General features: G+C 40.5%; 1 protein-coding gene across 1 annotated transcript; it reads right to left on the minus strand.

Moving 5' to 3' along the window:
- Positions 1-842: 842 nt before the first annotated feature.
- Positions 843-13,103, minus strand: LOC124709031 (neurogenic protein mastermind-like). The gene is made up of 4 exons (XM_047240677.1): positions 13,067-13,103; positions 8,527-8,859; positions 5,730-5,872; positions 843-4,203 (listed from the first exon to the last, which is right to left on the minus strand). Exons 1-4 carry the CDS (start codon positions 13,101-13,103, stop codon positions 3,925-3,927), a joined length of 792 nt encoding a protein of 263 aa, XP_047096633.1. The 3' UTR covers positions 843-3,924.
- Positions 13,104-17,271: the final 4,168 nt, after the last annotated feature.

The following is a 17,271-nucleotide window of genomic DNA, read 5'->3' on the forward strand; positions in this document are numbered from 1 at the left end:
ATTCACATTGAAGGGAGCTTTAAGTGACCTACAATCAAACAAGTGTGTCAGTGGATAAAACAGTTGTGGTCTAGAGTGGGAGAAGACATTATTGTTAAATCTTTCAAGAAGTGCAGCATAAATAACACTCTCGATGGCAGTGAAGACCATCTTATATATGAAGAGGACAATGGTGATGACGAGGAGGAAGGAGAAGATGATGAAAGTGCAAATGACGATTTTCAAGGATTTTAAGGGTCAGTGTGGTTTTATAAACTAAGAATTTTTTTAGTCTGGCTTTGCAGCCTAGTAATAAAATGGTAAAAATGTCATTTTGTTAAAAAGTTGCTTAAAAATTAAGGAGTCTTAGGGTCCATAGCATCTTATAGTCTGTATAATACAGTAACCATTCACAAATTCCATGTTTCTGTGTATGTGTCATATTTCTTACTGTTGTTAATTATTAATGGTGATGCAATAACTAAATAATGAAAAATGCAAACCTGCCCAATCATGTTCATCTGTAAGACAATCACAAATGGATGGCAGTCTGACTTCCAATGCCACTTGTTTATCATGAACACAAGACGTTACTCATCTCAGAATTTATTTTGCTTTTAAAAAAAGAGGGCAAGAATAATGCAGGTATATGTGGTGCTGGAAACAAGATGTATATACCATACTTGGATAGTTAATTGTTGTAGTAACCACCACACACAATTCCCATATTTATTTATGTATATTTGAGCATGGTAACAACCTCATCTGACACTACTTTTTAACTGTGATCATACTGAACTGTGCACTGGAATGAGAAAGAACTTCTTAGGATCAGAATGAAATAAAAAATATAAAATAATCAATTTAGATAAACTTGTATATATATTATATAATAATATAACGTTTGTATAATTTTGCATGGAAACTTAATACAGAACAAATACAAAACACTATCTTGTAGACATTTGAAATAATCATAAAAGTATACATACAGTACTTGACACATTTGGCAAGAGAAGCGGGTGCCCTTTTGACAGATTGATACAATTTTCTACAGGGCACAGCTGCACACATTCACACGCAGATATCACCTTAGTACAACACTGCATAAAACTGTACATTCATATATAAAGTCTGAGATGTGAAAACTGTGTTTCCTCATAGAACACTTTTTCTCCTCTTTGTCTCATCAAAATGTTAAAAAGATTTGGTGTTTTCCTGTAGCAACATATTGAGTATCAATATACCAGAAATGTGGTTGATGTACAGTCAAACCAAAACATTTGTCAACTTCAGCTGGAATAATAACCATACTTTTGCTGTCAAAATCATTCTGAAAATATTTGAACTTAGTAATATATGGCTAATAATGTGTAATGGCGACACCCAGTTACAATAATCCTCTGTAAATGAAACAACTATGACCACAACTACATCCACACTGGAATGACTGTGCACTTAGAAACTGTAATCTAGTAACTGAAAAAGGGCAGGACATCAAATGAACTGACACAAATGCATTCTGATTAAGCAGAATTGGACTACACTGGCTGTTTCTTAAAAGATACTGAGAATTTAAAATACAACACATTATAAATGTACCTGGAAAACTTCAAGAATAAATGGAGAAGAAATCATCAGGAGAATTATACAAATTAAAATGTTTCTTCCCCCTCTTCTTTAATGAATCGGTGTCTCTCCTGTCCATTTCAAATGCCTTCAAAATTTTATTGTTAGTTGTCTTCAGATGATGGAATAATGGAATATTGTTTACATCCAAGATGCTTATCAAACCTAAAAAAAATTTGGAAACTAAGTCCCTTATTACTGAAACCTCCAGGTTTAAATCTCTACTTCATATGAAAATTTGCATTGCATATAAGATACTAATGTTATTACCAGACATAGAAACAAAAAAAGTCTGAATAAGATAATTTCTAGCAAAGTTAATGTTAAAATGAACTATTAACTTTCCATAGCACTGGAAATTCTAACCACTAACTTTAGAAAGGCTTCTCTTTATTGACCTCATTGTAATTTTAAAACGTTTGTTCCTCTATTTACTTTTCCTCAAAAAACAATAACAATGCAATATATGCCCAATACTAAAACATTGAACAAAACTGATAAACAGTGTCATGGCAAACACACATAATAATTTTCTATTGCCTCAAAGTTACACCTAAAAAAGCTACAGAAATCCTCTAGATTGCAGTCTCAAAATTACGAAGATCCTAATGACCTTATGGGGAAGAGGGAGCCACCTAAAAGTAACTGTTTCATTCACAGCCTCCCTCATCACTTACATTGAAAATAACTCGCTGTAAGAAACCTGACACCTTTTCAGAAGCATATTACCTAATACTGAACCCATTCTCTTGGTGTGAGCCTATTACATGGCAAACTACTGGTGTTGTGGCTTGACTGTACCTCAACCAGTACCTACTCTACTTCAGGCTCAGCTTGAAACTTGTCAGGAATGATTCCATTCCCATACAGTTATGTTCATTCTGTATCACTAACTTCAAAAAGAACAACAATTATTATAATATCAACAATTTTTTTTCTCTGGATCATTTTAAATTATATACATTACGATATTATAAGTATATATAATATGTTCTTTATATCCCTATCAATGTCTTATAAACTTCTACTTGCAAGCCCTTAAAATAAACAGCAAAAATTGTTAACAAAAATACTGATTCCTTTTTGTCTGTCAACATTTAATGAAGTTTTAATTGATCTGTTAGTAAAGATTATGATTGAAGGTTGATCCCATACTAGAATGAGAGCTTCGGTGGTTGGAGGTGGTCCCAACTCCACTTCAACAGCATTCACAAGCCTGAGGTAGCTGCACTGCATCACATGAATACTTCCTTGCATCTGCCACAAGTTGTCTGATAAACACTTTACATCCTGATGCAGCTTGTGCATATTAAACACCATGAACAAAAAATTATTGCAAATGAAGCAACTGAGACAGGAATTAACATATTTTAAAGATATAATTACACACTGAAAATATCTCTTAAATATTTAATGATTTACCACATCATGGTTGCAGTGTTTCGTGAAAGCATTGCTGTTCAATAAACATTAAATATTTCATGGCAATTTAAACTGGGTAAAAAATTATTTGAGTTGTTTGATACAATATAAATGAATTTAACTACAACAAAAACAATGGAAAGCACTGGCAAGAGAACACAAGTATGTATAAGTGGGCAACATTGTGCAATCAGCATAAAAACAGAAAAACAGCAACACTGTTTCTTAAGTTTATATCTGAGGTTTAGCCAGGGTTTTAAGCTCAGGATGTTGTGTTTGTATCTGTATATTTGAGGTTACAGTTATCTGTGTTTGCCCCAGCTGCTCATATGAGAAATGTTCATTTGAATCACATAAATAAAATTACAATATTTGATAGCTAGTGTACGTGCACTGTAATAGGACACAATGTTGAATTTCTGCTCACAACAGACTTGCAGGTCTAGATCACAAATATCAGTGTTCCACTATACCACACTGTTGTTTCTTACAGATACACACAGCCATAACTAAAAGTGAATTCACCGATTGTCCAATGTATTTCCTAAATGTGTCCCTCGTTACATTCTACACTTTACGAGATGAGTACTCGTACAACAGTCAAACCAAACTAGACTCTCTTGACAGAACAAATACTGGAATGTTAATGTCATGTTCAGCTCTCGATATCCTAACCGCTCAGTACCACTCCTCTTCTAAATCCTCCGTCTGACAGGTCACTTTAACTATTTTCTAATGATCACCCTTACTGCATCTTATTTATTTGGTAACTGCTGTATGTCTGTGATTCACTAAGATTGTCCACCAAGTGAAGGACCTGGACTCAGAACTCAACACAGTCACACTCTAGAAAATGCTGCCGCATTACGGTGCACAGAGCACCTAAAACCATTCCTATAATATATCTTGAAAATTAAACGACGACCCTGCATCGAGGGAATTAAGAAGTTCTGCGGCTGAAAACTGACTCGAATCTCCTGACGGCAACTGTTCGAGGAACTCGAGACTGAAGTCTGGTGGGGGCTGTGAGTTTGAAGCAGAGCTCACTGGGGTGGTGGTGGGGTGCTGCTGTAGCACTGGGCTGCTGACGTACGGGGGGAGGTGAGGGGAAGTATGGTGAGGGGGCACTCCACTCGCAGATAGTGACTGTGACATCTGCAGGTTCATTGACATCTGAAACAGAATGCAAATAACACTCAGCTTTTATTTACATTGGTTCAAGAGTGGCATCATGTTCAGTTGTTAGCCTACATACAATTAATGCCTTATCTTAAAGAGTAACAATAAACTGTAACCCTTCCAGCCAATTTTGCTGGTCACCAAGAAAGCACTTCTGATACTAGTATCAAATAAAGAACTTAATTTGAGGAAGCCAAACAATGGAAAATCCAGGATGGAATGTTACAATATTATGAAAAGGAAAGTTGCTACTCACCATAGAGCAGAGATGCTGAGTTGTAGATAGGTGCAACAAGAAGGCTCTCACAATTAAAGCTTTCAGCCGTTAACGCCTTTGTCAACAATAGATCTCTCTCTCTCTCTCTCTCTCTCTCTCACACACACACACACACACACACACACACACACACACACACACACACACACACACACACACAAAACTGCAGTCTCACGCAACTGGCAACTGAAACTGCATTGGGAGCAGCAGCACCATCGCGTGATGAGAGTGGTGACTGAGTGGGGGTAAGGATGAGGCTGGGGAGGGAAGGGGGAGGGATAGTATGGTGGGGTTGGCAGACAGGGAAGTGCTGCAGGTTAGACTGTGAGCAGGGGAGAGGTGGGTAGGGGGGGGGGGGAGGAAGTAGCAGAAAAGCAGAGCAATAAAAAAGACTGGGTGTGGTGATGGAATGACGGCTGTGTAGTGCTGGAATAGGAACAGGGAAGGGGCTGAATGGGTGAGGACAATGACTAACTATGGTTGAGGTCAGGAGGGTTACAGAAACATAGGACATACTGCAGGGAAAGTTCCCACCTGTGCTTCCCTGCAGTTCCCGTAACCCTCCTGGCTTCAACCTAAGTTACTCTTTGTCCTCACCCATCCAGCCCCTTCCCTGTTCCCATTCCAGCACTACACAGCCGTCATAGTGCCATCACTCCCAGTTCTTTTATTTCTCTCTCTCCTTTTCCGCTGCTTCCACCCACCCCCCTCCCATTCTCTCGCCTGACCTCTGTCTAACTTGCAGAACTTCAGTGTCCACCTGTGTGTGTGTGTGTGTGTGTGTGTGTGTGTGTGTGTGTGTGTGTGTGTGTGGTCTATTGTTGACGAAGGCCTCAAGACTGAAAGCTTTAATTGTGCGAGTCTTTTTGTTGTGCCTATTTGCACTTTTTGTTGTGCCTATTTGCCAATCAGCATCTCCGCTATATGGTGAGTAGCAACTTTCCTTTTCATAATATTGTTAATTTGAGGAAGAAATATTTCAGATAATTGACGATAAAGGGAGCAAGTGCTACTCAGATATGCAAAGATTGGCACAGAAATAGAAATCACAGCGGACAGATGCCATAATTGTAACAAATTCATTTCCCATAGGATGAAAGTGTAAGTAGAGCCAACAACTGGCATATTAAAGTGTGGGAGGAGGAGATATTAATATGGTACTGGAAACTCCAGGGTGTCTTATCTGACAAAAAGACAAGTAAGCAATGCCAGCACTGTATGGTACCATAAATGTAGCACTCACCTGACCAGGGCCTGGTCCTGGGGGCATGCCCATCTGCTGCTGTTGCGACATCATCTGCTGCAACGTCGGCATGCCCTGGTTCCTAGATGCTACGAGCTGCTGCTGCTGCTGCTGCTGCTGCATCTGAGCCATACTGAAGGACCCTGCAGAATTATAACGAAAATAAATTACACATCCAGTTAGTGACACATCAGTTATTTGAGAATTATGATCGAACATTATGCAAGTCAACTTGTTTTAGTAAGTGGGGAAGTTTTAGTCTAAATGTTGTGGCATTCAGTGCAAAGTAACAGGAAGTGGCAAATCTCAGAAATGAAAGCTACACCTGTCACGTAAAATTTTAATTCTTTCAACAAATTATTAACAAAAATTGACTTGCACTATTAATTTTTACCATGAAATGGGGCCCATAAGCAAAATCATTGTTGTGTATAGCAAGCAAGTAAACTTACTTAAAATGAGTGGTGACATGACAGATCCAATTAGCTTTCACTATAACACTGAAAAAACAATTAAATGAAAAGCTCCAATTTTTATTTCCCAGTGATGCTAAAATATTGTCAAGATCAGCCTTGAGTGGACTCACAAAGGCAAGGAGATATGGATGGGAGCTGTAAGACCTGGCAGAAACATCTAACCTAACTGAGCTAAACAGCAATGAGAAATGAGGCAGTGAGCATGGAGAAAGAGAGATGCAATCCCAAAAATTAATCATTTTATAGTCTTAGTTTAGTATGTATGTATGTACTTCGGCAACTAATAAGGTGTGATATTTAATTTCAGCCATAAGACAAGTAAAAGCTAATAACTTCTTAAGGGTAAATTTTGCTTTATGGACATCTAGTCTGCAGAGAGGGGAAATTTTCTAGAAGTTTAGAAAAGTGACCAAAACTGCTTATTTTATAAGACAACTATGACTGTGCAATAGAGCAAGCTGTGGTTTTTCTACTTGTTCTTGTATCACTCCTGATGCCAATATTATTTTTCCCATTTTCTGATTTGTTAGCAGAGCATACACCATAATTACCTGAAATAACTAATTCTTATTCAAATTGTATCATGCTGAACTTTATTACTCACAATATAACTTACTGACTACTGGTGGCACTAATATCCGGGTGATCAAAAAGTCAGTATAAATTTGAAAACTTAATAAACCACAGAATGATGTAGATAGAGAGGTAAAACCTGTCACACATGCTTGGAATGACATGGGGTTTTATTGGGGGGGGGGGGGGGGGGGGGGGGAGTATTGCTAGACGCGTGAAAGAAGATCTCTTGCTCTCTTGCGCACGTCATTTGGTGATGATCGTGTGCTCAGCCACCACTTTCATCATGCTTGGCCTCCCATGTCCCCAGACCTCAGTCCGTGCGATTATTGGCTCTGGGGTTACCTGAAGTCGCAAGTGTATCGTGATCGACCAACATCTCTAGGGATGCTGAAAGACAACATCCGACGCCAATGCCTCACCATAACTCTGGACATGCTTTACAGTGCTGTTCACAACATTATTCCTCGACTGCAACTATTGTTGAGGAATGATGGTGGAAATATTGAGCATTTTCTGTAAAGAACATCATCTTTGCTTTGTCTTACTTTGTTATGCTAATTATTGCTATTCTGATCACATGAAGCGCCATCTGTTGGACATTTTTTGAACTTTGTATTTTTTTGGTTCTAATAAAACCCCATGTCATTCCAAGCATGTGTGTCAATTTGTACCTCTCTATCTACATTATTCTGTGATTTATCTGGTTTTCAAATTTATACTGACTTTTTGATCAGCCGGTATTTAGTTCATATTTTTTTGGTTCATATTATTTTATTTAAGGATATATTCATAATTTATGATATCAGTAAACTAGGTGCAGGTCAGAATTCTACCCTGCTAAAAAATTTTTGTTTTAAGATTGACATAGCTTATTTGGAACCATTCAGTGTCCTCTTTCAAGCAAACATTATACTTTCTCCAAATACTGGATTTTTCAAATTTAGTCATACTTATAATGTTCATTTTCCAGAATGTTCCAATTTTTAGTGCAATTCTTACCAAAATCTAGTTTACAATTTTACAGTACTGATTTTTCTGTTTCTAAAATTGTATACATTTACTGAAATCACCTGTTACTTTGTTATTATACCAATGAGAAAACATCACTATATATGTAATTCTTCGTACTCTTTGGGAATACCTTTTTACATTAAAACTTCCCTCAGATAAAACAGTACCTAGCATTTTGCCATTTATAACTGTACAGATTTTGGATAAATAATTTATTTCATTCCTATTGTATCTCCATACCTTTCCTTTTTTCCTAGTCTCTTGTGTTAAAAATCCAAAATATAATAGCTAAATATTTTACTGTTTTTGTAATTTCTGTAATATATGGATCTATAAATATGCATCAATGGCTGGTATTCAAAAAGTGAAGATGTATGTCAGACAGTCCAACTTCTATGTCAGTTCTGCATGAAAATTTTGTCAAATCACTTGTAGAATATGTAACTTATTAATCGCTGTTGTGAAATCTAGATCATAATAATAACAAGGTGACTATCTGAACTGTTTCGTAATAATAAATATGAATGAATTGAAGAAAGAAAAGTCAGTTGTTTTGTGTTATATCGTTTATTAGCTGTCTGTATAACTTACAAATTACTGGAAGAAGATCAGATTGATGGATTTTAATGAGACTGAAGAGGTTCGAAACAGATCACTAAGGTTACAATCAGTAATGCACACACACAAGAAATGATTAACAGTCATAATTAGGCAAATGTAGAAGTCAAACATACCCTGGTGCAAGTGCTGTTGCTGCTGCTGCTGGAAAGCAGCAGCCGAGCCGGCTCCATTCCTGAAGACAGCGCTCTGCTGCTGTGAGACAAGGAGGTGCCTCCAGTCCTGGCGGGCCCCGAGCCCCGTGTCGGGCCCAACGCTGACGTTGGGCGGCCGCTGCTGGCGCTGCTGCTGTGGTGGTGGCGCCCCCTGGGCCTGCGGGCCACCGTAGCGGTGCGGCCCCACACCCAGACCCACTCCCACCCCCACCCCGACACCGACACCGAGGCCTGCCATGGCCTGCTGCTGCTGCAGGTAGCCACCTCCCACCATCTGTGGTCGCATCATCGGACCTGAGATGAAGCAGAGAGAGTGTTGTTAGTCACGTATTATTGCGTGCAGCTCAGCAACATGGTTTGTATTTGCCTCTTCACTGTGTCAGTTCATTAATTGGCGTGTAAGTTTGGTACATACCTGTGCAATGCCAGCAAGTTTAACACTTTCTCCTCCTGATAACATTCCTTATAGGATACCACTAACAAGCTCTGAGTAAACTGAGAATTGCTTTCTTAATTCGTTTAATAGTGTCTAATATTTCTGCTTATTCTCTTCAGTCTCAGACATATGCCTTCACTGTATAATGTGACACATCAGTACATTCCTGTAACGCTGACTAAATGAAGGTATGTTCAAATTTTGATCTGTCAACTGTCAGAAAGATTTTCTGCAGCTTCACAATGTTCTTCATGGAATATGGTGTGATATTTTTCAAGGAGGACTATACCCACCTCTTTCTTACATTCGTGATACATGCATTGTATCTCCTTAGATTACTTGAAGCATAACTCTTATATATGGTTGGGGGGCAGAGGGGGGGGGGGAGCATGAGAGAATATTGTTTAACAAATTCACTGTGTTGTACAGGTCTACCCATCTGCTTAATTGTTAACTATTAACTGTTATGTGGTTTACACTGACCATTTGTGATGATACTGTATGAAAGTTTGATATTACTGTTCTCGATCTAGCCAAAGTGGAGAGATACAAGTTTTGTAGGGGATTTGACTCTTAATATGACCCATTAGAGGAATTTGGGGTTTCTTGTAGCTGAGCTGCTTTTCAGTTCAGTCCCTGGATATCCAGAAGCATGTGACGTCTATTTATTTTCAAAACTATTCTTGGTATTGTATCTCAGATTTCTTTTTAATGTCTTGGTAACCCTATAACTGATTTATCGTAAATGTTCCAAAGCCAGCTCTCCATTTGGTCACATTTCTTTCATCATATGCCAGGTAATTCCTATGATGTCCCATTTCATACAGTGTACAGTTAAATACAGTAGAAGCAGCCATACCTTTAAGTTCACAATACAATACAATCCAATCAGCAGATTACAGAAAAACTCCAACCAGCTACATTTTGACCAATACATATATAAGGTATAAGCATCTTCTCACAAAGGAACCTTTGTAATATTAATATCTGATTGAATACGCCGCCTAGAAGAAAATATATAAATAGTAGTTGTTTTTCTTGTTGTCATGCAGACTGAATTGTTGTCTCCAGGGAGACAGCATTGGTAGAAACATCATGTAGTTATTGCATCCTCAGCATAGCTCAGAACTGCTTTTAGTTCCTCTTCTAATAGTTTGTTGTTCCTAGTTTAAACTGACCTTTGTGCAAGAAATTTATTGGTGATAGGTGCAGCATCTGCAAGTGATTACTATTCTTGCTCCTTTTTAATAATGGGCTGTTACACATAAATGCAGTGTCAAAAAAGCTGTGATTTAATAGGTAAGGTGTTACACCCGCAAAAGTTATCTAGTTCACAAAAGTGCAGATTGTGTGCTTTCAAATATGCATGGAGAGAGAAATTTAGTGGTCTGACAGACAAATTTATAGCAACTTAGATGTTGTGCTCCTGCTGTAACCCCATTGGAAAGGTGAAATTAACGGTTTTGCAATAGAGGATGTAAACGAAAGGACACGAAAGGAGGTGAAGCCCAAGTGAAGGTATGCCAAGAGGGGATAGGGAAGTTCCCAACAGATGCAACAGAAATCACTGGATACGATGAGCTAAAAGTTGCATTTGTCAACAAAACCTGTGAGGAGGTTTCCGCAGACTGGATTGCAGTAGATTCCATTCAAACTGCAGTCAGTACGCCAAGTGTGTGTTAATGACTATTGCTGAATGAAGATTGCAGTTACAGCTCAAGAAGCAACAATTTCTAGATATAGAATTCTGAAAAGGCATGAGCTGTCATAGAGACTGAATGAGACAGCTCAAAAGTAATGTGTTTTGCACTATGTGTAAAGTGAGTGGTTTTTTCCCCAACTGTAACAGGACTCACATACCCTGACATCTGGAAACATAAGGTGTCAACTTGAAACATAGGAGCAGGAAGAGGAGCTTGTTTTCCAACAAGAAATCACTATCTGGGGCAGTTCAAATATTTGGTGGTCCCTAAATCAACACAATCAATTCGACAATTGAGCACCTTTTGGCTACATATGACACCTTTTGCACACTCCAAGGTTCTTGAATGTCATAGTGTACAATTTCCTCCCACGGAATATCACTGACGAGAAAATTTACGTATCTAGACTGCAAGTGTAATATCACAACTGAGAACAAACATGGAAAACAGCACATCAGTGCATGTTGAGAGGGTTTGGTAAAGGTGGGTTACCACCTGAATATCTGTCACATTACATCGAGTCCATCTGTAGGCCATGTAAAAACCGCTTTGCAGTAGCAGTAAGATTCCATGTATAGTTTTAATATTAGTAAAGTTGTCTGGCATAGTCTGTAGGAAGACTGAAAGTGGAATTTCCAGCAGCCTGACTAGAAAGGTTTTCTTCTTTCTGCATATTGGCAAATTTCCAACGCAATATGAGTGAACACTGTATAGTACGTATACACATTGAGTGTAAGTGACTGTACTGTATATACGTGTAGTATAGTGCTGTGTTTGTGTTGTATTACAATGACAAAAGGGAAAGAGTGAACTCTGGTGCTGCCACAGGCTGTTCATCTATCCACTGAGGGAACTACCGAGTTTAGTGTCCTCAATTGACGAAACAGATCATACATACCATACGCCTTCGCTCCACGAGAAACTGTGGAGGGTTCGGAATTTAAATCGAAAGATTAGTTCAAAACCCAGTGATTGGGAACTGTAAAACACACGTTTCGCTCTCTTGCTGGCCAAATACTAGTGATGCAGTTCATCCCACCACCAGGATGGACATCTGTGGTTAGTCTATGGGCCTACAATAATGTATTTAGGAAAGGTCAGACAACTGTGTCCAGACTTTAAAAATAGTGGCACCTGTGAGTACAGTGCCACAGCACAAGTCCATGTCTGCGACTTTGGCTAGAGAGGCATGTTTCAGTATTTTTAATATAGCAAAGTTTAATAAGTCACAGTTGCAAAACACTGACAAGAATTATTTACATAAGAATGGAAAACTAGTAAAAGCTGAATCTAGAGACAACCAGTCTGCATTCTGGAAAAATGTAGGAACACACGAGGCAATAGTAACCCTACGACTTATCTAAGAATACGGGATTAAGGAAGGTGAAGCTACATTTACAGTATTTGTAGATTTAAAGAAAGCTGGAAAGCACACTCTGAAATTCCAAAGGTAGTAGGGGTAAGAAATGGCGGGCCATCGTTTATTTGGAATTGGTACAGAAATGAGGCTGCAATTATAAGTGTTGAAGGACACGAAAGGGAAGCAGTAATTGAGGAGGGGTAGAGATAGGGTTGTAACCTATCTCTGGTGTTATTCAATCTTCGTGGTGAGCAAGAAGTAAAGGAAACGAAGGAGAAAATTGGAAAGGGATTTAAAGTTAATGGAAGAGATATAAAATTTTTAAGGTTCGTTGATGGCATTGTAATTCTGTAAGAGTCAGGAAAGAACTTGAAAGAGCAGTTGAATGGAAGGGACAGTGAGTTGGAAAGAGATTATAAGGTGAATATCAACAATGTAATGGAATGTACTCGAATTAAATCAGATGTTGTGAGGGAATCAGATTAGGAAATGAGACAGTAAAAGTTGTAGATGAGTTTAGCTATTTGGACGGCAAAGTAACTGACGATGCCTGAGGTAGAGAAGACAAGGTGCACTCTGGCAATGCCAAGAAAAGTGTTTCTCAAAAAGAGAAATTTGTTAACGTCAAATATACACTTAAACGTCTGCAAGTACTTTTTCGAGGTATTTGTACAGAATGTAGCATCGGATGGAAGTGAAATGTGGATGACAAGTGGTCCAGATGGGAAAAGAATATGAGCTTTTGAAATGTGGTACTACAAAAGAATGATTAAGACTAGATTGGTAAATCGAGTAACTAATGAGGAGGTAGTAAACAGAAGTGGGCAATAAAATAAATTTGAGGCACAACTCGAGTAAAAGCAATCGTCATTTTGATAGTGGAGACCTGTGTGTGTGTGTGTGTGGGAGGGGGGGTAAAGACTGAAGGCTCGAATAGAGTAAGCAGGTTCGAGTGGATGTAGACTGCAGTAGTACGGGGAGTCGCACAGCAGCGGGACTCACCGGACGGCGGCATGGGCTGGTGCGGCGGGCGGCGCATGGCGAAGCGCTGCTGCTGCTGCGGCGGCTGCTGCTGGGCCAGCGCGGGCGGCACGGCCTTGTACTCGGGCGGCGGCGGGCGCGCGCCCTGCGGCGGCCCGGGCCGCAGTGGCGCCCGCGAGGCGGCCGCGCGCTGCTGCAGGCTCTGCTGCGTGAAGTTGATGGTCTGCGACTGCGACGCTGACGCCGCGTACTCGCCCAGGTAGCCCTTCAGGTCCGACAGCTGCAGCTGCTGGCCCGCCGTCACCTGCCGGCAGCGAGGGACGCGCTCGCTGCTAAACGCGCACTTTGCTTCTCTACAACTACCGTACTCTACATGTACACACACACACACACACACACACACACACACACACACACACACACACACACACACACACTGCAAGCCACTTTACGGTGCACGGCGGAGGGTACCTAGTACAACCACTACTCATTACCTTAGGTATTCCACTTGCAAATACAGCGAGGCAAAAACTGCGGTCTATAAGCCTCGGTACGAGCCCTAATTTCTCTTATCTTATTTTCGAGGTCCGTATGTGAAATGTATTTGGTGACAGCAGAATAGTTCTGCAGTCAGCTTTTGTCGATAGTATTCGTCGAAAAGAACGTCGCCTTTCCTCCAGTGTATCCTGTTTCAGTTCCGGAAGCATCGCCGTTATACCTGGGTGTTGTTCGAACCCGCTGGTAACAAATCTAGCAGTCTTCCTCTGATTTGCTTAGATGTCCTCCTCTAATCTGACCTGTGCGGATCCCAGACACTCGAGCAATACTCACGAATGAACTTGATTAGTGTTCTATATGCGGTGCCCTTCCAGATGAACCACACTTTGCTGAAATTATACCAACTTACCCAGGTCGACTATTCGACTGAGACGACCAAAGTCATGGGATACCTCATATCGTATAGGATTATTTTTTTCCAGCATAGTGCAACAGCTTCACGTCTTATGGACTCAACAAGTCGTTGGAAGTCCCCTCCAGAAATATTGACCCATCCTGCCTCTATAGCCGTCCGTAATAGCGGAAGTGTTGCCGGTGTAATTGCGAAAGTGTTGCCGGTGCAGGACGTTGTGCACGAATTCACCTCTCGGTTACGTCCGATTAATGTTTGATGCGATTCACGTCGGATGATCTGGGTGGCCAAACCATTCACTCGAACTGTCCAGAATGTTCTTCAAACCAATCGCGAACAGTTGTGACCTGGTGACATGGCGCATTATCATCCATAAAAACTCCACTGCTGTTCGCGAAAATGAAGTCCATGAATTGGAGTACCCAGTTCATCCCATGTAAACACAACCCACACCATTATGGGGCCACCAACATCTTGCACACTGCCCTCTTTACAACTTCGGTCCATGTCTTCGTGGGGTCTGCGCCACAGTCGAACCTACCATCAGCTGTTACCAACTGAAACGGGACTCGTCTGAATAGGCCCCGGTTTTCCAGTCGTGCACTGTTCAGCCGATACGGTCACGAGCCCAGGATAGACGCTGCAGGTGATGTGCCGTTAGGAAGGCACTAGCGTCGGTCGTCTGCTGCCGTAACCCATTAACGCCAAGCTTCGCCGTATTGCCCTAATTCCTAATCGATAACTACGACCCACTTTAATTTCTGTGGTTATTTCACACTGTGTTGCTTGTCGTTAGCACTGACAGCTCTACCCAAACACCGCTGCTCTCGGTCGTTAACTGAGGGGCATCGGCCACTGTGTTGACCGTCGTGAGAGGAATGCCTGAAATTTTGTACTCTCGGCACACTCTTGACACTTTATCTCGGAATATTGAATTGCCTAACGATTGCCGAAATGGAATGTCCCATGCATCTAACTCCAACTATCATTCCGCGTTCAAAATCTGTTTATTTCACGCCATTCGGCCATATTCACGTCCGAAACCTTTTCAAGTGACTCACCTGGGTACAAATGACAGCTCCGCCAATGCACTGTCCTTTGTTACTTCTGTACCCGATACTACCGCCATCTGTATACGTGTATATAGTAATTCCATGCCTTTTGACACCTCAGTATACAGTCCTCACATGCCCGCTCCATTTCATATCGCTCTGCATAGTTACGCCTAGATATTTAGTCGACGTGATAGTGTCCAGCAGCACGCTACTAATGCTCTATGCGAAATTCACTGGATTGTTTCTTCTATTTGGCTGCATTCACTTACATTTTTCTACATTTCGAGCTAGTTGCCATCCATCATATCGACTGGAAATTTTGTCTACGCCATCTGGTATCTTCCTATAAACACACTTTTCCTCAGGAAAAATTAGGGTGCCAGACTGCAGGTTGTTGGTGAAGCTCTGAGCATACGAAATAGGTTCACAGATACTATGCGAACTAATATAATCCACTACTTTGTTCTCGAAGGCGAGTTTTCACTGGAGACAAGTGATTGTCAGGTGTGGCCTAGATATATGTGATAGCACTGTTCTTGTGCTGTATATACACAAAATATGTGGTCCCCCTGTAGCTGGCTGGGTAAGTCAGTTCAGTGGTCGGACGACGGCAATGGCAAACACCTCCAACTAGGACTGTTGATATTTTTAAAAATATCAGGAATCAAATATATAGATATTTTAAAAAATAGCGTTATCGACCCTTGATATATCGAAAATATTATCGATATACCACCGGGATAAATATCGACGAGCCGACCAAAAATATATCGGCTGCACATTGTACATATACTGCCAGTTTTAGAACTGTATATTTAAGTATTGATTTATTATTAGGTATTCCGTACATCAACAAGCTAGCAGCCTGTTTATCTCCCTTAGAGCAAGAACTGAAAGGAAAACGATGCACGTTCGTGGTTGGCGATAACCATTTTGTTAACCACGGTAACAGCATGTAAGTCGCACAATAAAAGGTGTCGATGGGCCCGTCGTTCAGTTTCGTCACATATCGGATCTGTCTGGAATATTTCATGTCGACTTCCTGTTTTTTTCATTCCTGCAAACGCCAGAGAACTAGCAGTCGTAGTGTCAAAATTGCTTGGCGAAGTTAAACGTTGCGGTTTCTGTTGGTAACGCCGAGCGCCGATTGCGTCAGCATGTCCCTCACACGTGTCCGCCCACCGCAAACACCGTTCTTGTCATTTAGAGTTTTGTTCATCAATTTCAGCAACTGTTTTTGAAGTATGCCGATGTGAAGTAATAGCACACTAGATGCGTTAAAAAATTAGGAGACTCCACACAGTGAAAGTGAAATTATGTTCTACCACAATTTCAAAAGAATAATTTCAAATATTTATCTAAAATTGCGAAAAAAATATAATATAAAAAAAATCCGTACTCGGTATTACCATTTCAATATCGATATATCGGTGGAAAAAATATCGCCGTTACATATAGAAATTTTTTTGTAAAACGATATCGATATTTTATCAACAGCTCTACCTCCAACAACATCGTCCCTTGTAAAGGCCTGTGGCGTTCAAAACAGTATTCGGATCGATCACTACTTTACTTACGGATAGACACATTATGGAGAGCTGTTTTTCTCTGGCGTCATTCGCGAGTGGAACAGAAAAGGGAATGCCTAGCAGTGATAAACGTACCCTACGTAATGCATCGTATGGTGGCTTGTACAATATACAGGATGTTTCCGTAAGAGCGAGCAAAAATTTAACAGGACATAAAGGACGCCCCACTGAACAATTTGAGGTGGAGAATCGGGTCGAAGAAGCCAACTTTTTAAGGAGATAAAGGCAATAAAATCATATTACTGTATACTTTTCATTTACGTTAATTAACTGCAAATACCATCATTGACACAATGAATTTACCATTTGTACCGCATCTTACAAAATGTGCTGAAACTGACGGCCATCAAGGTCACGGCAAGCATGACATCGGCAGCGTGGCAAATATCCCTGGTGTGTAACTAATCACATCACAGGGAGGTACAATTCTGGCAATTAAGTCTGTCTCCGTATCCACTGGCGTCTCATAAACAAGTGACTTTAGATGTCCCCATAGGAAACAATCAACGGGATTCAGGTCAGGTGACCTCGCATGGAATAGGACCTCTCCTTCCAATCCAGCGACTAGGAAGTACTCCACCGGTACTGCTCCATCGTATTGTACCGTACGTCTCGGTACAGCGCCGAGTAATGAATGCGTCTGACGTTGATTCATAGCACGTTCTGTCATAG

The sequence above is a fragment of the Schistocerca piceifrons genome, chromosome 7 (assembly GCF_021461385.2).
Source record: "Schistocerca piceifrons isolate TAMUIC-IGC-003096 chromosome 7, iqSchPice1.1, whole genome shotgun sequence".
NCBI lineage: Eukaryota > Metazoa > Arthropoda > Insecta > Orthoptera > Acrididae > Schistocerca > Schistocerca piceifrons.